General features: G+C 37.5%; 3 protein-coding genes across 3 annotated transcripts in view; all 3 read left to right on the top strand.

Moving 5' to 3' along the window:
* Nucleotides 1–12,552: 12,552 nt before the first annotated feature.
* LOC149375160 (uncharacterized) lies at nucleotides 12,553–13,788 on the top strand. The gene is made up of 3 exons (XM_089590104.1): nucleotides 12,553–12,627; nucleotides 12,676–13,221; nucleotides 13,372–13,788. Exons 1-3 carry the CDS (start codon nucleotides 12,553–12,555, stop codon nucleotides 13,786–13,788), a joined length of 1,038 nt encoding a protein of 345 aa, XP_089446230.1.
* Nucleotides 13,789–13,818: 30 nt separating this feature from the next.
* LOC149375161 (uncharacterized) lies at nucleotides 13,819–14,562 on the top strand. Its single transcript, XM_089590105.1, has one exon. The coding sequence runs from the start codon at nucleotides 13,819–13,821 to the stop codon at nucleotides 14,560–14,562; it is 744 nt and encodes a 247-aa protein (XP_089446231.1).
* Nucleotides 14,563–14,771: 209 nt separating this feature from the next.
* The window catches only part of LOC106640384 (uncharacterized), a 98,839-nt gene continuing 87,024 nt past the window's right edge, over nucleotides 14,772–26,586 (top strand). Inside the window, exons 1-2 of the mRNA XM_089590106.1 lie at nucleotides 14,772–15,063; nucleotides 25,329–25,444. Of these exons, the coding sequence (XP_089446232.1) occupies nucleotides 14,772–15,063; nucleotides 25,329–25,444 (408 nt within the window). The remainder of the gene's footprint in view (nucleotides 15,064–25,328; nucleotides 25,445–26,586) is intronic.

Genomic DNA, 26,586 nt, shown 5'->3' on the forward strand with positions numbered 1-26,586 from the left:
AATTTATCTTTTACTAAACTTATTTTGTTGGAGAATTCCTCATTAAATTCTTTCATCATCCTTTTAATGGCTTTCTGCACCTTTATTTAAGGAAATGTGATTATAAACAACGTTTAGTATCCAAATGATCTCAGCTTTTGTTAAACTGTCTTTTGAAAAATATCCAACAATACTATTAGAATGATTAACTGACGGTAATGACAATTGGCTGATTTTCGAGACTTGTGGCGTACTTACATCTTTTGAAACTGACGTACTGGATGCATCATTTTTTGGAAAAAAAGTCCCGAATATTCCTGGTTTTGCTTGCAGTTTCTTTTTCTTTATGTTTAACACCTTTTTCGTGACTTTTAACGGCAGGTATTCCCATATTACTCAACTCGAAAGTTTTTTTGTATAAATTGCAGTAAGCTTGGTATTTGCTTATTTCTGATGGTCTTACCCATTTATAATCTTTTGTCCACTCTGGATTAAACATAACTTTAGACTGACCAGACATTTTAATAGTTTTAATACTGCAGAGTCTTGCAATTTATAGTTCATTTATGTCGTAGCCAAAATAAACACCTTTATACATATATAAACCTACGAAGATCAAATAAAAAAGTCTTATTCGAAACATAGTAGAAATTATGTGTTATCGACAAATAATTTAACTCACCTTCTTTAGAAATCTTGACTAGCTCACTTTTTTTAGCTCACTTTTTAATTCGTTTCTTATTCCTTTTTTAAATATGCAGTAACCTAAGAACAATTTAAAATTCTCAATAAACGAATGTCAAATAACACAAAAAAATTACACTAAACTTTTCTTATATAAGATTGTTAAAATAATTTAAGAGAAAAAGAAATCTCGTAGGTGTATATTATCTTATGATTGTTTTTCACACAGCAGTATAGGCAGATCAATTAATTAAAAAAAATACAAGATTTTGCACAGGAAGTATTACTGTTAAACGTACGTAAGAATTTTATATTTTTGCCTAAAAATATTATTTAGCTACGAAAATCAACATAGATTTTTATAATGCTTATTACTTCTAGTAGTATGTTATGTACGTATGATATATACGTACTGCCCACTTAGTTGCTAACCTGCAAAAATGCGGGACATGAGAGTAGTAATGCTAAAATCTCTTTTTTACATTTTTTCTAGATAACAGCGATAACACTTTTTTTAGGACAAAGTAAAAAAAGTTAACAATGCAGCAACTATTTCTTACAGACTACCTAGATTAGTCAGAGAGAAAATATAGTAAAATAAAGTAATTCTAAATAACTAATAAAGCATGTTATTTTTAATTTACTTCTATCGCCCATTCACATTTAACGTCTGAAACCGATTATAACCTACAATTGTTTCTTACGATAACACCACAACACCCATTACTACAGCCAACGATTTATCTTGTTGCTTTCTTTTTTCCTCTTGCATGTAAAGATCACAGCATTCTATTGAACTTGGCGTTAAGCTATGGTTGATCTCAAGGTACAACATATAATAAGGACTCGAATACTTAGATTCGATAGTCACATGTTGTTTGTTTTGACAATCGACGTCGTAACTTGAGCGGTGAAGCTGCGGTCGCATGGAGTATGGAGACCGTAAACGGAACTTATACAAGCCTATCAGAGATCAGAGGGAGAGAGAGGAGTGCGCTGTGCAGAAGCTATCTCCTTCTCAATTTAATAGCTTTAGGCTGCTCCTACATAAGAGCGTGCAGACGCGTGCACCCACGTTTTCGTACGCTTCGCACACATCGAGACATTCGATATTCGTCGATATTCTAGTAATAATATGGTAAATCATGGTACTATACTAGTATTTTACTGTAGTGTCGATCAGTGTCGACTTGGCGAGTGTCTCGATGTGTGCTACACGCACGCGAACGCGGATGCACGCGCTTATGTAGGTACGGCCTTTATAGATAAGTTCCGTATGAGGGCCCTACGATCTGACAGATAGCGTACCGTAGCTAAGGGAAAATCTCCAACTAGTCTATCTATACATATTAGTCGTGTATATATAACTTGTAGATATGGGTATACTTGTTGTAGGTGATTTTCTCTTAGCCACAGCACGCCATCTGTCGAATCGTAGGGCCCTCATATGGATTTAGTACTCCGCGTGACCGCAGTGCAAGCACACCATGAGTCAGAGGCGCCAACATCAAACAAAGCTCAAATTTTTGAATCCACTAATAAATAATAAGATCTAATTGATAAATGCATGTACCTTATAAATAAGTCAAACAACTCTTAATCTTCTTTCGAGGCAAACACATAAGACAAAAAGTTGACACAAGTGAATACGAAAAGAGAAAGTTTTTTATTTATAAATACTTTGTTAATTTATATATGACTAGGTGTTTAACTTTTAAAAAATTACTTTTCCAGAATACCACAGTTAATTCCCTGAGTTTTCCTGGTTTCCATGATATAAAAAAAAAAATCCCTGAGAATTCCCGGATTTCCAGGTTTTCCAGGGTCTGTAGAAACCCTGGTATTTATCTAGATAAATGTGTCTTTGCAGTAGAGGAGCTTACTTTCCTTGGTTATACGGTAATTTCCCAAAGCATCCATCTGATAAACGATAAGGTTAAAGTGATTTTGTAAATACTTTCATAGGTTCATTGGTATGGTAAATTTTTATCACAAAACCTGCCACAGACTGCTACTGTTCAAGCACCATTGAACGTTTATTTTCGCGACTCTCGTAAAAACGACAAGCGTGAGATAATTTGGATCACAAAAGCAGACGAAGCTTTCGAAAAAATGAAATCTGATCTGGTAAACGTGACCATGTTAGTACACCTGCCATGCCACTCGAAGCAGAAGTTCGTCTTGTAACTGATGCTTCAAATGTTGCTATGGGTGCTGTAATTAAAGTAAAAACCTGAAGCCCGAGCATGGGGGCCGCTTTCGTATTTTAGTAGAAAATTATCTCCTTCCCAGCAAAAGTATAGTGCTTACTATCGTGAATTGTTGTCTATTTATGAAGCTATAAAATACTTCTCATACATGCCGGAGGCTCAAACACTTACTATTCATACTGATCATAAGCCTCTCATCACAACCTTCGCTCAAAAATCCGAATAGACATCCCTGCGTGAAAAACACCATTTTTTGTTTATTGCGCAATACATCACAGATATTCGGTATCTTCCGAGTCCGGAAAACATCTTAACTGACTTCTTTTTGTGTATTAAAGCTATTAGTTTTCCAACATTAATTAACCCAGAAAATTTAGCCAAAGAACAGGCTGACGATAAAAAATCATCTGAACTTCTTAAATCAGATAAAATTAATTTAAAACTTAACGCCTTTTCTGGGGTGCCGATCCTAACGTGCTTATGTATTTCGAAATAAGCACCAATACCATGTGTCCATACGTCCCCAAAATCTACGAGGGACAGTGTTCTACGTTTTGCACGACGCAGCCGATCTGGGAGCAAAGCTGACCGACTGTATGGTCAGATGACACTACGTATGGCCAAATATGCACAAGGATATTGCTGCCTTGTGCAAAACCTGCATTGATTTATAACAAAACAAAATAACGCGAAACGTAAAGTTTTTTGCTTGATCGCTTCATAGCATCAGTCAAACGTTTTTAACATGTGTTTATCGACATAGTTAGGCCTTTCCCTAAGCGCAACAAATTTGAATATATGCTTATAACAATCGATCGATTCTTACGCTGGGTTGAAACCGTTCCCCTGCGTGAGATTTTTGCCAATAAAGTTATCAGAGATTTTTTTGATAACTGGGTAGCAAGATACGGGTGCCCAAGCTTTCTTACTAGTAATAGAGGCGCACAATTTAAATCACGCATCTTTACTGCGTTACTTCAACTGATCGGTACTAAAAGTATCTGCACTACTGCATACTATCCCCAAGCTAATGATATAATTGAAAGATGGCATAGACAAACGAAAGTACACTGAAAAAAATTCTCTACGATTTTGGCTGAACACACCACCGCCGTTTCAGCGGTTCGGCCAGTGGTAGTTGCTGCAATACTAAAACAGCAGTGTGCCAGGCCGTTTTGGCTTGGCTCGTCTGCTATAGTTACACTGCCGCCACGTACAGTCTGCTACACAGCCGAAAGTGCAGTGTAAACAAGCCATTCAGGAAGTGCATGCTCCAGGAAGTTTCATTTGTCATTCAATGAACTGTACAAAATACATATGTATTAAATAACTATTTTAAGTTCAGTTTTTTAGTATGTACACAAAACAACATAACATATTAGAAACATACAAAAAGTTAAAGTGTTTATGGCTTAATTTTGAATTATATACACCACAGGCCAGTTGTATATGCATCAAAACGATATTAATTCTTATGACGTATTTACACATATACACATAAACTAAAGTTATTATAATATCAATATTGCATACTTGGGTTTGAGGTTAGGCTTTAATTTACTTTCGGCTGTGTAGCAGACTGTATGTGGCGGCAGTGTAACTATAGCAGACAAGCCAAGCCAAAACGGCCTGGCAGACTGCTGTTTTAGTATTGCAGCCAACTACCACTGGCCGAACTGCTGAAACGGCGGTGGTGTGTTCAGCCAAAATCGTAGAGAATTTTTTTCAGTGTAGTACACAAATGTGAAACAGATACTAATCAGACTTGAACTCTTTCCACCGTATTATTGGACTTAAGGTCTGCAACACACTTGGACACAGACGCATCACCAGCAAAATTTATGTTTGGTACTCCGTTACGACTACTTGGCGAATTTTTCTCTCACGATGATTTTTTCCAAGATCCAATATGCTTTTTGGAGGAGTATTGTGAATGTATGCATAAGATTAGACAGGTTCCAGTAACACATAATTTTACTCTAAGCACTTTTGTTTTTAAAGATTTATATACATGCTTACTTATCTTTATTAAAAATGTAACAAAAAAAGGACTGAAAAAATCATGTATTGATCCATATAAGATATTAAGTCGCATATCAGATCAGGTTTTTGAAACTGAAATAAATGAAGCTTCTCGCACTATTAATGCTGAGTTCCTTAAACGCACATACACTATAAATGAGAATCTTAATGATACTCAAGCTTGTAACTCCACACTAGACGATCAGTCTGCTAAATCTAGTTCTACAATTTTAAAGACTTATAAACATACAAACAATAGCATTATTAAAAAAGTTACTATAATACTTGATAAACGTGCTAAAGATTTATCAACGTACAAACTAAGATTAATGCAAATTATATATGCTCGTCGTAGGTTATGAAGAGTTACAAATGTATTATGAAAAACACTGATAAAATATTATTGCTTTTAATATTAGCAACATGTAAGCTTGTCTATAAGATATTAATTTTTTTTATGTATAAATATTTAATAATTAACATAAAACAAGCACCTCATTATTCATGCATACTATAAAGTAAAAGTACCGATGCTGGGACGCACTTTTGATTATGTCCTAATAGTGGGACAGTCAATAACTAATAAACTTTTGAGAATTTTGTCACGAAATTAATTAATTTCAGATGTTAAAAGTCTTATTATATCAATAAAACTTATCATCTTTTTTCAATTGCATTATAATAAAAAAAAAGTTTTTAAAAATGGCTGTCTCATTATACGTACAATTTAAAACATAACCTCAAATTTCAGATGTCCCGTTGGTGAGACACATAGATTCCATTGAATCAACATGAACGTCTCGCCATTGGGACATCACGTATCACTATTGGGACATGCATTCTCAATGGTGTCTCACATGAGGTACAACATTACGGAGGAAGTTTTTATTAATTGTAATTATTTCTTGCCAAGACAAAATTATAAAAAAATTGTGTGATAAGTAGAAACACAAAAGATATAAATAACAATTCAAATGCTTAAGCTATCTCCTAGATGTGATTTTGTATAAATTTTTAAACGAAATTTCACCAAAAATCGTCCCAGCATCGGTACTTTTACCTTACTAGGGCTATAGGCAATGTATAGCGCACTCTCTCAAAACTAATGTATTAAAAAGTAAGTATGTATTACAAAGTAAGAAATCATTCTGTGAACGGATTTTGACTTGGAATAAGCTGCTCTATACGCTGGTTCCTACTTCTCGAGCACTGATTAATATCGCTGACATATATACATATAAATACACACAAACGTGTGTTTTATATTTTTTATTCGTAATTTTTTATTAATCAAAAGTTAAATTATTATTTAATTTTGATTTATAATTTATAACAAATTTATTTAATAAATAAATTTAATTGTTGAATTATTAGTGATTTAATTAACAGGTAACATTCATTTTGTTTCAATATACTTTTCACTGACAATCAATCTAATTCTTTATTAATTTTACGTTTGATCAATAATTGACATTAATTTTATTTATTACGCAATACAAAATTCTTTGTGATTCAGTATTTTAAATTGTATAAGAACTGTATTCAAGAGATCTATTTTAACAATAAATGCATCAAATACAACCCAAATCTTAGATACATTTACTTTCAAAGTAACTTTAACGTCATAGCCTATGTAATCTCATAGTAGCATGTGAAATCTCATGGAGTGACTGTTCAGCAAAATGTACAGGTAAAACAAAGAGAGCTTTAATCAAAAGAGAGAAAACGAGAACACCAAAACAATTACAAACCGGAATCGGTAGTTATTTTACACCAAATTTCTAATAACCATAATTTTGAGTGGGACAGTATAAAAATATTAGACAAAGAGCCGAATTATGGTAAACGTTTGATCTCTGATCTGCAGCGACTGTCAAAGGGTTTTCTGTAGACCAAGGTGTTAACGGATAATTAGTAGATTCAAAATTAATTGTCAGCACGTATCAATTTTTAACCCTGATAAATCAAATAATATGTTTCTCTTAATATTAACATTCGTACAACCTCAAATTTGAAACTCGATAGCAAATTCTACTTGAGAATGTGGTACGTTTCAAAACGATTACAATAAAATTTACTATGTTGTGTAGCAAAAATTGTACTATCACAATTTTTACTATGTTAGACAAAGTAATTTTTATTATCCCGTAAAATAATTTTTGTAGGGCTACTGCATTATAAGAATTACTTAAAATACAATAAAAATTATTTCAAACGCAATAATTTTGCGTCATCAGGTGAGTATAGCTTAGCTTTCCAAAAAATATAATAATTTTTAGTACTGTTATGATAATTTTTTTAACACTACTCTCCTCAGTGTAAGAGTTGTTCTGTTGTCGTGTAAAAGTATTTAAAAAATCGTTTAAACTCTATAATTGTAATAAATTTTTGATTGATCCGTTTACTCAAAGCCAAGAAATAAGCATTTATATTAGAACCTTCATGCATAGCTTCTTATTTAAGGTCCCAAAAAAACTCTAAGACTTTGTTACAAGTACTTTTAATAAAGAGAATTTGACGAAAACTAGTGTGTTCTTCTGTATGCCAAACGATAATAATTTGCAAAATTTGTTAGGTATTTTTTACTAGATGTTAAGATATTTAAATTTGAAGAATTAAATTTATGATAAAAAAGATCGTCTCAGCAAGTGAACACGTAGAACTGAGCGATGTCATGAATGTGCACCCTCTTTGGAATTTTAAACTCTTGTAAAATTTGTCACTTGCAGTAAATCTCAGTGATCTAATTTGATGTTTGAATATTACTCTTACTTTGAAACTTCAAGTTATTGGCTTACGAAATGTAACAACAATCAGACAGTTATTCTATTACAGCCAACTATACCCACATGAAATTTGATGACAGCATGGCAGTACTTTCTGCATAGAAGAATTATTTAAAAAATAATGGATAATGCTTATTCTTCGTAAAGTTACCAATATAATGCTTATTTTAATGGATAATTAGTCGATTCAAAATTATTTACCTACACGTATTAGTGTTCAACTTTTATAAACAAAAAAATATGTTTCTCGTCACAATTCACATCAGTATAACCTCAAATTTGAAACTTAATAGGCGTATATACTTATAGACATCGTACGAAATTACTTTCGAGCATAGTAATTTTTACTATACTGAATAACAACGCAGTGGAATGGAAAATTTTACTATGTCACGTAGTAAACGGTTGCAATAAAATTTACTATGTTGTGTAGCAAAAATTGTACTATGATAATTTTTATTACGTTAGACATAGTAATTCTTATGGGGCCGTGAAATAATTTTTGTAGGGCTAATGCATTATAAAAATTATTTAAAATATGATAAAAACTATTTTAAACATAATAGTTTTGCGTCATTAGGTGAGTGTAGCTCAGCTTTCCTAAAAATATAGTAATTTTAAGTTCAGTTACTTGCGGTACTACAGAATGGTTTTTCTGAAGAAGCTCTTCCAGCAGAGGTTGTTGTGGATAGCTTGAAATGGTAAAAAATAACAAAACTAAAGTTAGCTAAGAAAAATCGTCTGGCGTCTTAAGTATAAGATGTGGCTCTGAAGTGTGCTACAACATATTCGGTTGCAGCTACTACGTAACTGTAGTAAGAAGGTTGAAGTAACGTTTTGGCTAATTCTGTGTAGTAATTGTTACTACATAGTGTAGCATTGTTAGCTTTTAGTTAAAAACAAATTAATAGTATCAATGATATACAGGTTACTGGTAGAGTTCATGTAGTAGCGTCCCCTTGGCTCGCGTACGTATGCATATATATGTTTATGTCTTACGCGTGCATGGCATTACGTGCTTTATACTACAACGAGTACTTAAATCTGCTGCACACCGTTAGTAGCTTGCCTGAAAAGTTGTTTAGCAGCTGTTACTAAATGATAATAGTTACGATCAATGTTTTATTCTTTCAGTGTATATAAAGATCGTAAAATATATAATTAATGTTTAGTTACTTCAAACTATGCAAATCATCTAATCAAATACGGTCATATTCTTTACTCAAATTCCAAGTACTTGATATTTCTGATGATAAAAAAAATTAGATCTTTTAAAATCATAGAAATAAATAAATTGAGATACGGTAAACATTTTTTAAATTGTTCAATTAATTTAAATGGTAGGCCGCTCTTAAATTTGAGTTTAAAGATATTTTAAAAATTGCATTTTTTATATTCACGCACTGATGGGCAGTTATCACTTTTTCTGTTTACTTTGTAGTATCTATCTGCGATACCCTATATATTTCGTTTATATTTGTATTTACATATACGTAAATTTGAGAGAAGGGAAGAAGTATGGGACAAAGAATAGGGGATTCGGGAAGTGGTGTGTTATTGTATGTACGTGAGTGTGGAGGGAAAATATGTCAGGCGATTCGATTGATAGGAACCGGTAATTTTTGGCCGGCATACGGGACACGAGAAGGGGGTGCTTTGCAAGTCCCTCGTGCCGCAAAGTACCCCCAGAGACGACGGCGTTTATCCGACTAAAACTACTATTTGTACCCACGGGCAGAAAAGTTTTTTGCGCCCTCCGGGCTCACAGTATATTTCTGCCCAAGGGCCTAAAGTATTTACTAGGTGCAAAGTGTGCCCACGCATGCAAAATTACACTTTGCGCCTTCAGAAAAAATAAAAATACGTGACTTGGGCGCCCTAGTAACGTAATGGTGCCCTAGTAACGTAATGTACCAATGCTTCGCAGAGCCCTTGGGCCGCAAAATAGCTCCAGAGAAGATGGCACTTATCCGATAGAAACTGCCATTTATCACTTTTTCTTATCATGGGTACAAAGTACGAATATTGCTTTGCGTCCCACAGTGGAAAAATCGAAGTTGTTTTTTGTCAAAATCAAATAAAGTTCCGTCAGAGCAACATTTCTGAATAAAACTTTTTAAAGGTTAAAGCTGAGATAATTGGCTATGAGGGAAAAATGAAATTTAACCATAAATATGAAATCCCAACCTCCAAATTCAGGGCAATCTGTCAATTTTTAGGTAAAAAAAGTTTTTTTTTTCTTTTCTATGCTTCAGGAAACTTTATTTTTAGAGTTACAAAAGTTAATTTAAGAAGGATAACTAAAGAGGCACTGTGCAAGATTTGTCTTGCGCGCCCATGCCCTCCCCTCCCCCTCTTTCTGCTCAAAGAAGAGGGAGCTGCTGCTCGCTTGGTCTCTGCCGGCGCAAGCGAACTGATTTTTCGAGTGGAACAAAACGTATGTGCACGCCTCGATCTCCTGCTTCGCTGGGGACTCTCGAACCGGACCTCCACGTCGATCTGCCTACTCTAAAATATCTGTTACGGCTGATCTGCCGATCTTGTATTTACTCGACGTCCTAATAAACAATAATTTAAACACTGGTCCTTCGAGACGGATAGCGTGACTGGGACAGACAACCGCCAGAACCTCATCGAGCCCAGGACAGCCAGAACCACTGTGCTATGCGAAGCAATGTAAGTAGGACGATGTGAGATGCGATCATGCGAAAATACATTCTCTACGTCCGAGAACGTATCGAGACATTGGGCCTCTGTTACAAGTGATGCAATCGTGCAGAGCCGCGTCACGTGGTAAAGCGATTTGAGGTTATGATAGCCTTAACAAGACGTGACAGGCGAGAGACGCTCCACCGCGACTGCCGTGCAGTCCGCGTCGTGGACCTCGCGTGCGACCGCGATTACTCAGTCGGCTGTCGAGAGGTTTTGGGTTGCAGATTGCAGGCTGCTTCATGTTCAAACCGCGGGATTTACTAGTTCACGTCATCCCGCGGCTGGTCAGGTCGACAGATTCATTTGCGATTCCTCACGCCCTTTTTCTGAATATTCCACGTAGACTCATTTGGGACGCACGATTGCACCACAAGTAACAAGGCGCCGTTTGAGAGACAAGCGTCGAGCTCAGCGCGTGACTAATTTACAGGGATAACGAAGGCTGGCCCTCGTTGCTGGAAACGCAGCAAGTCCTGCTAGAGGTTCTAGCGGAATTCACTCAATCCGCCAAGAGCGTCGAAGTATGGAGCATGGGTCTCGTCGACGCCAGGTTCGAGCTACTCGCTGATTATTGGAATGATTTTCAAGCCAATCATAAGGATCTGATTCAGGGAGCAACTGTGAACAAAGTTGCCTCCTTGAGAGCCCTGTACAGGTCCGCAGAGGGATACTACCTCGACGCTAAGGTGTGCCTGTATGACGCTAGGAGTCGGTTGTTCCCGGCCATGCCAGGAAGTGGTGGCCAGTTACCACTCCCTGGACCGCTTCCTGGACCGCACTCGGGCTTTCGCCTGCCGAGCATCAATATCTCGCTCTTCTCTAGCCGTCGCGAGGATTGGCAGTCTTTCCGCGACCTGTTCACCTGACACCTTGCAGCTCGTTGGCTCCAATTATTCTACGGCCTGGAGTCTTCTTGTCTCGTGGTTCGAGCATCGCCGCCTCCTTGTGCAGGACCACGTCATGTCACTCCGAACGCTCAAGCCTCTGCGTGAGGAGTCCGCTGCTTGTTTGCAGGGCTTGCTCGATGCCTTAGAAAAGCACCGTGATCAACTGCGAGCGCTCAATCAGCCGGTGGAACATTGGGATGTGTGGATGGTCTTTTTTGCCTCGACCGCCATGGACCCCTCGACTCGGAGAGCCTGGGAAGACGAGCTCGAGAAGTTGGAGGCAGCCAGCTCTGCACAAGGGGAAGCGGCCTTCTTCACCACTTTGTCCAGCTTTCTGCGGAGGCGCGGCCGCTCACTGACTTCAATGGAAGCCTCGCGCCCTCCCCGATCGACGAACGATCCTATACGCTCGACCGGCAGTCGCCCTTCGCGCCAACGCCACTCAGCCGCAACCACCGATCTTTAGCCACCTACGCAGTCAACGATGACTGCCCTGCTTGCCACGCGCTGCACTACGTAGGTCACTGCAGCCGTTTCCTGGAACTGGACGCACTTGGGCGAAGGGGTTTCGTCGCTTAGCACAAGCTGTGCTTTAACTGCCTGAAGCCGGGCCACATGGCAACTGTCTGCCCTTCCCAAGGCGTATGCCAATATTGCAAGGCGCGGCATCACAGCCTCATCCATGATGGCGGTCGCAAGCGCAGGGCCGCGCCCGACATAGCACCAGCTGAGGCAAAGCAGTGTCTCTTCACCTCGGACTCCATGGACGGGATCGACGCAGCAGCTGCTTCACCGTTGTGACTAGCCGTCTTGCCCACGCTCAAGGTTCAGCTCATGGGCCCCGGGGGGCGGACAGTCACAGCAAGAGCACTCGTCGACGCTTGTTCGGAGATTTCAATCACGTCCACTGCCCTTGCTCGAAAGCTTGGCGCCAGTCCCGAGCCATCCGTCACGAGCATCTCTGGCGTCAGAGGCGCTGTCTTTATGCGCTTCCCAACGATTGCAAGTTTGCAGCTCCAAACCCGGAACTCAACCCGGACGTTGCGGCTGACTGCGCACTGCTTGCCCCAAATGGGACTCCGCACCCCCTCTGGACCGTTACAACCAGCCATCATCGAACTCTAGAACGATTTACCAGATCTTTCAGACCCGACCTTTGGAATACCGGGCGGCATCGATATCCTACTCGGAGCCGACGTGTACCCCCATCTACTACGGCCAGGGCAGTTATTCCGTGGAGATATCGTCGGACAGCTCACCGTTGCCGGCTGGATGCTCGCCAGTCACGCACCGGGCCAAGCGACCTCGTCCTCGCCGGCTGCTTGCATGACGACACAGGACACCTCAGCTCCGCCTTGGCACGAGGAGCTAATCGCACTGATGCAACGGTTTTAGGAATTGGAGGACGTGCCACGGGTAATTCGTCAATCTTCTGATGACATCGAGTGCGAGGTCATCTTTGCCGATCATCATTGGGCTGCTGACGGGCGCTATGTCGTCCGCCTCCCGCTCAAACGCGACGGAATTGAGCGACTAGGAGAGAGTTTAACCGACGCTAGAGCATCTCTTTGTTCGCTACAGCGCAGATTGCGGCGTGCCCCGGAGATGGCCATCGAATATGCACGCTTTATGGACGAGTATCTTAGGTGCGGGCACATGCGGTTACTGACCGACGTGGATTTGCACGAGTCGTCGGGCCTCGTGCATTATATCCTGCACCATGGCATCTGGCAAACTGGCGACCACCGGAAAAAACTGCGCGTCGTATTCAACGCATCGCGACCGACATCCACTGGCTATAGCCTCAACGATATCCTGCACGCCGGACCGAAGCTCCAAGCCTGCTTGCCAACTGTCTTGCTCCGCTGGAAAAGGCATTGGATTGCTTTCTGCGCGGACATCCAGATGATGTTTCGGCAGATCTGGATCGTCAAGCGTGACGTGGACCTCCAGCGTATCTTGTAGATCACTGATGACTCTAGCCCGCCGAAGCACTATCAGTGGCTCACTGTGACCTACGGTGAAGCTAGTGCTCCCTATCATTTTCTACGAACGATTTCCCAGCTATGCAAAGATAAAGGCCATGCTTAGCCCGAGGCCGTGCCTGTCGTCAAACAAGATCGATACGTCGATGATATTCTCTCTGGCACTGACGACGTTGAGACGGCTCGACTTCGCCGCGACCAGCTGATCGGCTTGTTGCAAGCTGGGGGCTTCCCTCTAAGGAAGTGGGTGGCCAACGATCCGAAGCTGTTGCGTGATCTCTCTCCAGATGCCCGACTAAGGCCGACCTCGCAACAGCTCAGCGCAGACGGTCTTGTCAGCGAACTCGGCGTCAGCTGGGACCCGATTGACGATTGCTTCCACCTCACGCCACCTACCCTACAGCTACGGCCGACCAAGCGCGCGATGCTTGCCGCTCTAGCACGACTCTTCGATCCCTGTGGATGGATCGCGCCCATTGTCTTAACTGCCAAAATGATCATCCAGGATCTCTGGCGAGCATGACTCGAATGGGATGAGACCGCGCCTGCGGCCATGGCCCAACGCTGGAGCGGATTTCTGACTCAACTGCAGAATGTCCCCAGCATTGCCATTCCTCGCTGGATCAGCTGCAGTCCCGCGACTAGTTTGCAACTCCACGCATTTGCAGACGCAAGCCGGCGCGCGATGGCTGCTGTCATGTACTCGCGCTCTGAGAACCCAGCCGATGGTGTCTGCGTAAGTATTTTGATGTCCAGGATCAAGTTGACCCCCATCAAAAGCTTGCAGCCAGACGCCACTAGTCCAACACGTATAACGATCCCTCGATTGGAGCTACGAGCGGCACTGCTCGCAGCGAGGCTGTTACGCATGGTTGCCAAGGAATATGCTGTGAGCGTTGAGCACTGTCACGCCTGGAGCGACTCCCAGATCGTGCTTAACTGGCTCCGATCATCGGAACCAACAGACAGCTCATTGATCGACAATTACGTGGCTCACATCCAGGAGCTTCTGCCCTCCCACGTATGGAGATATGTTCCAATGGACTCTAATCCAGCGGATGTGGCAACCCGGGGCACGGATCTGTTAACGCTTCAGCAAATGCGTACTTGGTGGGAAGGCCCTTCTTGGCTCGCGGGCCCTCTTGACTTGTGGCCAGCTGAAAACGCAACGTTGCCTAGCTCCTGCAACCCAGTCACTGACGGCACCCTCCAATCTTGTTGTGCTGTTAAATGCACTACGCCAAATCTGCTTGAGAAGTTCTTAGACCTTGGCCGTCTCCTACGCTTCCTCGCTTGACTGCGTCGCTGGATCCGTCGTCGGCTACGTCAAGATCCCGCTCCCTTGCCTTTCGCCCTTCTGATTGACGATTGAGCTGCGCGATGCCTACCTCGTCTGCGTCCGCCTCAGCCAGCGACAATTTTTCGCGCTAGAGATTGCGAGCTTGCAAAAGGGCGGCCGTGTCCCTGCAAAAAACCCACTGCTGTCTTTAGACCCAATCTTCTCCGATGACGTCCTTCGAGTTGGCGGTCGTCTGGTGGAAGGTCCCAGGTCGTCATTTCCAGCTTGATGACGTCGTCGCTGTGGTGGACACCACGCTCCTCCAGTCTAGCGGCACGTGGCCGCTCGGTCGCATCATCTCGGTTCATCCTGGACCCAACGGGCTCGTTCGCGCCGCCACCATCCAGACCGCCACTGGTGAATATACCCATCCCATCAGCAAGCTCTCTCTACTGCCCGTTCGATCGCCTAGTGCCGGCGACGCCGCCTCCAAAGACCCTGTGGCCAAATCTGACCCAGGTACGGCGGGTGGAGACTGAGATCGTTCACGGAACGAGGCGGGCGGGTTGTGCAAGATTTGTCTTGCGCGCCCATGCCCTCCCCTCCCCCTCTTTCTGCTCAAAGAAGAGGGAGCTGCTGCTCGCTTGGTTTCTGCCGGCGCGAGCGAACTGATTTTTTGAGTGGAACAAAACGTGTGTGCACGCCTTGACCTCCTGCTTCGCTGGGGACTCTCGAACCGGACCTCCACGTCGATCTGCCTACTCTAAAATATCTGTTACGGCTGATCTGCCGATCTTGTATTTACTTGACGTCCTAATAAAGAATAATTTAAGCAGGCACCAAATTCCAAAATGACCGACCAATTTAATAATGAAGAGTTTTGGGAACATCCGGGCTTTTTTTTCAAAATCAAGTAAAGTTACATTGGAGCCATATTTATGAATAAAACTTTTTGGAGGTTGAAGCTAAAATTATTGGCTAGAAGGAAAAATTGGATGTTAACCTTAAGGATGAAATTCTAACCTCCAAATTCAGAGCAAACTTAATTTTTACTTAAAAAAACTTTTTTTTTCTTCCTTAGGCTTCGGAAAACATTAATTTTCAGGTTGTAAGAATCGGATTAATAGAAATAATTTGATTAGCATCAAATTTTAAAAGGGCTGAATTAAATTGGCCGACCAACGTTATGATGGCAAAATGTAAAAGTAAAGTAGTCCAACATAATTAAAAATATTATCTCTTTAAATAATTATCCAGACATATAAACATGTAGCTTTATGTGTTACTAAATATACTTTGTTGAACGTAAGAAAAAAATTAGGTGAGTCTGCAATTGTAAGTTGTACCTTTTCTGGATACATTCATAAATATTATTAACCGTTAAATATTAAGGACATAAGATGAGTTGCAGAACATACCTTATTGAGCTCTCACTTTGCTGTTCAACTTCCTTAATTTTTTATTTAGTTAAGACAAAAATACATTGTGGACCTGAAATTAAAAGTGCTGTTTGAATCAAAGTAAGTTCTCCACTTGTTCTAAGTTCGTCTGATTAGATAGTAATATTGACAGAATTATTGTCTTGATTTAATTTAGAAACCTGGCTAAGCAAAGTAAGACCACAACCTTAGACGAACTATTTTATAAGTTCTTTCCAAAATCTGTTAATAAAAATCAAGCAGTCAATTTAAAGAATTTGATCAATTTCATTAGTATATTGCAAATGAGGCATTTATTTTTAACATGATAATGTATTTTGTTAGTCATTTTTAGCATTCACAACGTTCAATTGTCATAAAAAGAAATACAAAGATAATTCTAACACCAGCATACTCTACAACCTTGGTTATAACTACCATAACCAACAACTTACTAAAACTCAACGTTGTCCGACAAATTCGTCAGCCATTCTGGCTTAGCCATTTTTCAATTGTATATAAGCCAAAATATTTTTGTTTGTTTGATCTTTTATCAAAGGAGACACAATTTTAAAGTTCTAGACATATAACGAATTTTGCACTATAATATGAACAGATCACTAAAAACCTGAAGTAAGATTCTCATACTTTAGGCTAAAATTAATGTTTCTCTAATAGCCAATAATCGAAGCTTTGAAGTTGAGAAAGCTTTATCAAAAAATAATGGTCCAAAGGAAATTTATAAAGATTCGAAAAAAAATTTAAAAATAATCTGCCATTTTTTTTTACAATCCTTCATCGAATTCAAAGTACTTACTTTCAAAGAATACACTGATATAACTGTAGAAAAACCGAAATTTTACGTTATTTAATGAGTCAGCCATTTTGATTCAGCCATTTTGAAATTTGGTGCCACTTCAGTTCTTCTTGTTAAGTTGACTTTTGTAACCCTAAAAACAAAGTTTTCCGAAGCATACGAAAGAAAAAAAAAGTTTTTTACCCAAAATCTGACAGTGTGCCTTGAATTTGTAGGTTAGGATTTTATCCTTAAAAATTAATTTTATTTTTTTCTTACACCCAATCATCTCAGCTTTAACCCTCAAAAAGTTCTATTCAGAAATATTGCTCCGACGGAACTTTATTTGATTATAGGGTTCGCACCTGGTGTGCATCCATCAAGGGCAATCACAAGGAGTCCCTCGAGCCCTGCTTCGTGCATAGTGTGCAGTTATGGAAATATTTACAGAAACGTAAGCGAATTTGTTTCCAGCTCGAATGCTGCATTCATGTGGGAGACAAAGACGTACTAAGTACACTGTCTGCCAACAGCTTGAATTTTTACGTGATATGGTATTTTTTCACAAAATCACTTCTAGAAGCCGTTCTACTCAAACTTGTGATATAAAACTTGGTATAGGCCTCAATGAGACTTTGTACTTTAATGCTACATCGCTAAAATTTTAAATTTCAAAAATTTATAGCGCACCTTTATCAAAAGATCAGAATGACCTTCCCCATTTACTCCTTAATTATTTTCTATACAAAATGTATTCAGATTGTTTGATTAATACTATAAGAAACTAGAAATCTTGAAGAACATTCTGTGATTTTTTGAAAGTATGTTATTTACTATTAACGAGTAATGTACGAGTTGAACACAAATGCACTTTCCATAATCGGACGTTTTTGGGCTAGGTTAGTACAGCAGACTTTGTAACGGTGCCTTATGCAAATACACGTACTCCCCTTTACCTCCCAGCGGGAGAGCGACCCAACTCCCTTCAGAACAGTCTCTCTCACTTTCACCTTTTTTTCTATCTTTCTATCTGTATCTCTCTCTTTCTCTCTCTCTCTCTTCCTCTCTCTCCCTCAACGTGAAATAAACTGATAATTTTGTGGTAAAATTAAATAAAAATATACAATATGTAGAGATAATAAGTACAGACATGTATGAATTTTTCAAAGCATTTTTGGTTTGCCGTTCCTATCTTAAAATAACAATGGGTCACGTGATGAAGCATGTTTATTCGTCACGTGATTGGCTGAGACTGATCAAGCGTGGGTAGGTTTGAAAATGAGATTTTGAAAAATCAGTGAAAAGTCATTTTAATTTGTTAGTTAATAAAAATTACAATATTACGTGTTACAAGAAAGATAAAATTATTGTATTTTTCTTTAAAAATACATAAAATAAATGTTTGATTAAATTTTGTGGGTTAGTGCGTGGAACGCGCGGGGGGCGCAGCCCCCTAGTATCTTAAATAAATTTATGAAACGGAATACCTCGAACAAAAATGTGACAAAGTAAAAAAAAAAATTTTTGCAAACTTCAAAACAGCAACGAAAGTAGTAAGGTGTATCAACAGAGACATACACATAACGTAAGCTTGAAATTCTTGCTTATTTCAGCTTAATTTTAAAAAAAAAACCTGTGGACAGCAGATGCTTGGATACACAAGGAAGAATTTCTACATCTATGAAATTAGATGGCAGATAATATAATTATAAACATACAAATACTTTCTACAAAACAATATTGTGTACAAAGATTCTGCAATTATCATTGGAATAAGTATACCTACGATAGGTGAGTATGGTGTTAATATATATTTCAATGTTCAATAACTAAAAAGTAATAAACAGTATATTATATAGGTTAATTCAATATAAACAATATGTAGACTAGGCAGTATAAGACTATGCAATGGCATTAAATCTTCGGATGATTAAAAAACAACCGTCTACCAGCTACGCTGATTACATCTTGAACGTCACGCTCACATTTGTCACATGCGTTCACACACTTATTCGTACTCCATATTTAATACCCAAAATACAATTGTATCCCAAAAATTGACCCAAACTCTCCTGTACTACTACTTTCTTTAACAGTATAGTAGTACATGCCAGTGAATGTCTTTAGGACGTTCATTACACATAGGTTTTTTGACAGATGACAGATATTATTTAAGCATTATAAGTAGATATACTAAAAACAGCATAAGAAATATCCCAAAAAGTTTCAGATCATTTTACTGTGCCCTTTTTTACATGTTTAATTTTAAAATTTGTAATGTAACGTGTAACCTTACAGAAGAATCAAATAAAATTGCATTTATCAGATCTGTAAAAACCTCCTGATTTTTGTTCAATGAAAGATAACTTTCAGATAAATTTGCTTCATTTTTAAATAAATCTATCATTTTTCTTTTTTTGTTTAATAACACAAGAATCAAGGGGCCAAATATGCGTAAAAGCGTGTATGTAAGTACATCTATATGAGAAAAATAATTTCCAGCTTTGCTGTGTATATTTACGCTTCTCCCACCTCTCTAAGATTTGAGCTTACTTCTTTCTCCGCTTACTATGTGATAAACGTCCTTAAGTCAAAAAATTACTGTAATTACAAAGCAAAAATTGTGAAACAAGAAAATGCCATAAAAATCAGTTATTGTATTTGTGCAGTACACACAATTTTTTTTCTAATTTTTGAAACTTTAAAAAAAATAAAAAAAATTGTACAAACGATTATTTATTTATTTTAACAGTAAAAAATTAATAGTAAGTTAAGAAATTGTCACTTTCGTACATATAAAAACTGCTGTGCTAAAATGTTAATTTCTAAGTTTCTGAAAAAAACGTTAAAATGAAATAAAATAATTTCATTAAATAAATCATTTGTTTATCTGTGACATCCCATGTCGAATACTTAGTATCCATCACTATGAGTCACAAAGATTCGTTGTTAAATTTGAAAAAACCAGTAGGCAGTCATGGGACTGCCGACAAAAGTGAAAACTTAAAACTATGAATTATGTTTTTATTTAAGTTCTGAAATGAATTAGTAGCAATCGAAATTATTGACTGTTTTTTAAATAAGTTATCTAAAATTATGGCATTTATATAATTATGTGGGTCGTGATAGTACATATGATAACATGCATATCTTTTCATTACACATATTTTGAATAATAAATTATAAAGTTTGTTACAAGATAATACAAGTATTCCTTAAGTATCCAATTTGTAAATAATCGAATTGATTTTGCTGCAAGAACTCTAAATACTAACGTAAAAGTAACTGTTATTTTAATTTTTTTTTTTTATAAATAATTGAGTTTTCTGAGAAGGCTGTCAAATAATTTATAGAATAATTGTTAGTCACTACTAATAAATTTGTTTAAGGAAGAGAGTAAGGTAATTAAAATTGCAATTAATTATTTAATTATACCTTTATAAGTTAAAATAATTTTAGCATAATGTAAGATAATATAAATCATAATTTAATTCAAAATTATGAACAGTTGTCTCGTCATCACATTTGTCAGTATTACAAAGACAAGAAAAAAATGCATTTATACATTGTTATACGGTTTACTCACTAGTCACGTATACATACCACAAATCGCCGCGCACGTGTGCAACTACGCAGTTGAACTTGCATGGGTAATTGGTACTATTGGATATACACCATACACTTATATGGTAATACTGTAACATGCACTGTATACAATTTACAGTATACACATTGACACATGGCAAAAAGCTATATAAAAATGTAGTACCTAGTTACACTAGTTAAAAGTAATCTCGGTACTCGACTCGGTACTTCAAATGCGCACTTTGCGCACTGCGCAGCGGCTGCCATTACACTCAGAGAGCTATTCACAACGGAGACGAGTGATGCGCAGTACGCATACAGCAGAGTACTCAAAACCACGTAAGATGGCGTGACGCCAGCTTTTGTATCGTTGCTGCCCCTCTCGTGTGCTGTGATATAGTCTCCCAACGCATAGAGTAGCTGTCCTACCGTATAGCAGTGGAGGCATGTGTTTTTTCAACGGTTCTGTCACTGCTATACGCCGTGACAAGTTATAACTGTGCAGCAAGGTGCTTTGTACTAAGTACTCGAAGTATAATATTTTAACCATCTGCTCTCTCAACGTTGGCGATCCTCTAAAATTACGTGTTCTCAAAGAAAAAAAGGATTGTTATATTATAATTATACTTAATAATATACATTTAGTCATTATTAAGTAACTTTCGTCACTATTAAATCACTTTTTTTATTATTTGATGGTGTAATTCAAATCTTATAGTCGATAATTTTATTAAAGAGCCATTTCTTTTCATTAATCTGGGATAATGCACTAAAATATGAAATCTTGGTTTTAAATGACCGAAAAACTTAATGAACAACTTATGATGATCATTAATCAAAATTTTCAATTGTAATATTAAACTTCAATAACACGAGAAAAGACTTACAGTGTGTCAACGTAATGTTCAATTATATAAAAGTATATTACAATGCAACGAATACAAAAGAAATACGTGCGATATACGTGCGATATAGAAACAATGCTTTCTTTCTTTGAGAACACGTAATTTTAGAGGATCGCCAACGTTGAGAGAGCAGATGGTTAAAATATTATACTTCAAGTACTTAGTACAAAGCGCCTTGCTGCACAGTTATAACTTGTCACGGCGTATAGCAGTGACAGAACCGTTGAAAAAACACATGCCTCCACTGCTATACGGTAGGACAGCTACTCTATGCGTTGGGAGACTATATCACAGCACACGAGAGGGGCAGCAACGATACAAAAGCTGGCGTCACGCCATCTTACGTGGTTTTGAGTACTCTGCTGTATGCGTACTGCGCATCACTCGTCTCCGTTGTGAATAGCTCTCTGAGTGTAGACAAGGAGAGAGTACTGAGCTTTTGTCGGTAAGGTGGAGTGCGCCAGCATATGGTAGTATGTGTATTCATGCGGCCATACCCCGCCGCGCCACCAAGCTACTCTCTTTTTCTCTACCACCGGCAAATACAAAGCGGGCTCCCTCTCTTCTTCCGCCCCCCTCCTCCCCATTAAATTCTCTCGCGCTCACACGTGACTCTCTGCAGAGATCGCTTTGCTTTTAAATGAGAGTGATCTGATGCGAAACCTAGAGTTTTTCCCCATCTAAAATCGTCCAACGAGTCTAAAAAAGTTTTCACTTCAGAAAGCCAAAACTCAGCGATTTCCGAACGCCAAGCGGTACACTTGTTCCTGTAATTAAGTGATATATAACTTACTACTTTCGAAACAACCTACCGTCTCAAAACTCGAACTACGCGTGTAACCTCCAACAATCTTATAAAGCGCTCATCTTACAACGTCAATTCACAGTGGTACGTCCAAGAATGTGAATAATCAACAATTTTGACATCTTACAGCAACTAGTACTTAACGTTAAATCCGAAAGATCAACAGTTGTAACTATCAATTACTGTGTAATTATTGCACCACGACTGTAATCGTGTCAATCGAGAGTAATTAGGTTAATCTCTGATTAGTCGTTTGGATCCCCAACTTAACACGTCCTTCTTAAGTGCAAGAGTATAAAAACTTCTTGCACGTAACAATTTTTACTCAGTTTTTTTCATTTAGTGCTCCAAAGTAACTATAAAGGTTGAAGAAAGAGTTCTATTGCGTCTTTTAAACGGATGTAAAACTTAGTTCAGTGATTAAGCTACGTGCTAGAAGCATACAGTTAAAGCAAATGTAAGGTTTAGTTTGGTGATTAAGCTGTGTGAAAAAAACTCGAGCATACCAGGCCACTGAAACTCGCCTAAAAAGTAAATCAAGGAGGAACAAGAAAGAAAGGACCGTTGACTTGGATTCCAACGTCAAAAGCACCAGCCTAATGCTTATCATTGCCATGAGCACTCTCGTGTAGGATTAGAATCATCGTTGCAGTCAATCTTGTAAGATCTTGCAACTGCATGCGCGCAAGCAGCGGCTAACCAACGTTCATAGAAGTAAGTCAAGTAATGGAAACTATAAATTGTAGAAACATCGTTGATGCGAATTTGAAATTTTTTTATTTATACTATTTGTAAAATTAACTATTTCTGGCTTTTCTAAATGTATTAAATCATTAGATTAGACATAACTTGATTTATGATTATATTTTTTTTATCAATTTAAAAATATTCCAATTACTGTATTATATAAAATAGTCCAAGATTTAAAATTCTAATTGATAGAGAAATAATTTTTACTTTGATGAATAAATTAAAAATCAAGGAAAATTCAAACAGAAAACGTATGACAAAGACTTTTACAAGGACGTGAGATAAAAAGACGAATAAGATACGCCATTATTGCATTACATAAGATATAAATTCAAACAGTAGGTCAACGCCAGCTTGGGTATGATACACTTACACTACTGCACACATATAACTCGGCGAAACCTAACACCACAACGCCAACTTAGCCATTTAAATGAAAATTATATTGTAAGTAAGAACAAATAAGGCCTTAGGTTTGACGGCTGGTTCCTAATAAAAATTAAATTTATTTGTTTGTAAAACGAATCTACAAGTTCCGCCCTTCACTAATAAAAGTTCGGACATATCACTGTCATTTTAATTAGGCTAAAGTAAATTAGAAACAGAAAATTAAAATTTACACTCAGAATAAGTAATGATCCACACTATAACAAGAAGTGATCGAATTTCTATGATTGGGGCTGCTCATAACAAAGTGGATCAGGGACTTGGCTCGTATGCTAAAGGCCAAGGGTTTTAATTTTTTTGGAAACTATTCTTTTATTTGTTTATTTTTTTTTTTTTTCATTTAATTCGTTGAAAAAAAAAAAAAATATTCATAAAATTTAAAATGTGTGGTGTGGTGGTATTGTGTGGTGTACAGGGGACCAGAAGCACGTCAAGAGGGATGGAGTGACGGGTGGAGAATCAAGCAAAATCCACTTCCGTTACACATTTTCTTAAGGTCACCAATCTGAAATCGTTTATTTACTTTCTAGTGCAGAGCGTCCCTATAGAAGTACAATTTTAATAAAAAAGTGAAAGAATCACGATTACTTACATACTAATTTATATCCTAAAAAAATTGTAAGATAAGTTAAAAAATACAATTTATACAAGATTAATTAACTTTCACATTGATTCCAGTGACAAAAATTTTATAGTTCTCACTTCTACTAGAGGTCTCGAGACCCACACGTTTTCTGACTATTAATTTAAGACTAAAATAATGACCATGCTAGTGGCGTGTCACTTATCAAAATAAAGACAAAGAGTGGGGTTTTGAGTGTGGTAGTTATTATACTTTTGATCCAGTTGTTGGGAGAATTAAATGATTTTGTGTTTTATATTTTAGAGATAATTTTCAAGATGATCATTCAATTTAGAAGGTTAGTTGTGTTTCGAATAAAAAGAGTACGTCTCTTTGTGTTATTTTAGACTTCCGTTAACAATAGGATAACAGCAGTTAATGACAGTGAAAAAAAGTATATAGAACCATGTCATTTGGCAAATTTAAAAATCTAGCTGCTGTTGGTCACAGAAGGCTATAATGCTATTATATATTATACCAAAAAAAGTCTCTTCAGAAAAGTTAAATAAGAAAATTTTTCTTTTGTTGTAAGGTATACCATATTTCTCACGAAATATGCTTTTTGTTTCCATGAAATGTGATCTTTATTGGATAGGGATCATTTTCTCAATTATTGACTACAGTACTAGTATATTACGCTACAAGAAAAGAAGGTACAGCATTTCTTCAGGTGTGTAGTTGCCTCACGAGCTGAAAATGTGAGAGGCAAGTACTCGGGAGTCGATGCTGTACTTTTGTCCTGTGTAGTGTACATGGTTTTTCACCTACCTTCGTTGAAGTATGACATTTTTTCCACGATTTTAGGGTAAAGAGAGCAACATTAATTTCTAGGTGAAACTCGAATTTTTTGCCTACTAGAAAAGTATTTTTGCGTCATGTGTATGGAAGTAATCTCCCAAGCCATAGGCAAGAATTGAAAACATGCAAATTGTGACAAAAAATTTTTTTATGAGCAGAAAAAATTATTTGTTATAATTAAACTGCTAAACCAAATACAGATATTATACTGAGACTCTGGTAGGGGCAGTTAAGTATTAACCTACAAAATTATTGCATATTACATCACCAGGGCAACAAGTATAATCATAAGCCCCTGGAGGATGTGACTGGGTCATATTTATGCCTTAGTTGCGTATATTATTTTTCTTACCAAGGTGCAAAGTGCAATTTCGCGCCCGTCAGCACATTTTAAGCTCAGAATATCAATCTGAGTTCTAGGATAGAAAAATACTTTGGTCCTAGAGGACACAAGAAATACCTTTTTTGCCACGAACCTAAGGTTATTTCAAAGGCTCAAAGTGTTGCTCAAGGACGCGAAGTGGTAATTGCCCTTTGTGCCCATGGTTGAAGAAAGTATTTTAAATGTGTCATATTCACTAATACTAAGATTAGAAATTTTTTTTTTTCATTCTTTTTTAAAAACCTCTAACACTTGACTTTATGATCATGTTTTAAGATTCATCGGGGCAGCCAGGTGTAGACTATCCCATATTAACATCGATTCCTGCTACGTCATTCAAATGTCAAGACCAAAAAAGTGGTTATTATGCTGATCAAGAGACGCATTGCCAGGTAAATAACACTAATTATATAGTTTAAAAAAACAAATGTCACATATTTTATTGTTTTTTTTAATTATACTAAAACATTTAAATAATCAAACGGTACATACAAGATCGTCCCCTTTTGCTATGTCAATTTCTACGAATCTAAAATATTTTAAATAGAAAATCTCTATAACACTTAGTTTTTTGTAATCAAATTAAAGTAAGTTTAGCTCAAATGTCTTACACAAGCATTTTGGCGTTTTGTGGTATCTAAAGTCAAGTTTTTTTATAGTAGGAGGTATAGTAAGCGCTATAAGGTAGTCTGACTTACAAACAGAAAAAAAAAGTTTCCACACTACTAATTATTGTTTTACTTTAGGAAGATTTATGAATGAATTAAAATCTTTGGTAAAAAAAAGGAAAGCTTGAAGAGGTTGTCTATTTATTTACTATTCATCTCTTTTCAGAGTTTTTGGTAAACTATAAAAATGAGATCATAAGAACAGGCTGTTCACAAATTAGGTTAAACGTGAGCTCTTATCTATAGTCGTACTATCATTACTTCAACACAGTTAGTCATTGGATAATTTATCGTACTGAAACTTTTAAGTATAGGCTTATACTAATAATGTAATGTAACTAACCGTTATAATCTCATTTTTTCTACTTTTTTTCTTGTAAATATTAAAAATTTTGTTATATAGGGTATCAGCAGAATAATTTTCACTTAAATTTATGGTAAATACATATCACTTACTTCTGTAACAAATAAAATATTATATTCTAACAGCAATACGTAACACTAAGTAAATAACTAGTGCATGCGAGTCTCTTTAACCTGTCTAAAGTTGAGACTTGTTAAAAAATAATTTATAGTTAATAAAAATTTATTTGAAATATTTTTCAAGGTAGACTGTTCGAAAACAAATCCTGAGCTGTTTTGCCATGCATAATGACAGCAAGTTTCTTAAATCGTTATACGAAATTATCTTGCTACTCTAAGTACAAGTACATAATTTAGTTACCACGTGGTTGAGGAAGTCTCGTATTTAATTTCATTTACAAAGGAGCAAATCAACTAAAAAAGTAAACCGTATGAAAAGCACTTCTCCCTTAACTAACTTCTGAAAAGCACAATAAAGAATAGCATAAATTCAGTATGATGAT

The sequence above is a fragment of the Copidosoma floridanum genome, unplaced genomic scaffold, assembly GCF_036245765.1.
Source record: "Copidosoma floridanum isolate Cflo_tuat_1 unplaced genomic scaffold, Cflo_Japanese_pri ptg000011l, whole genome shotgun sequence".
Classification (NCBI taxonomy): Eukaryota; Metazoa; Arthropoda; class Insecta; order Hymenoptera; family Encyrtidae; genus Copidosoma; species Copidosoma floridanum.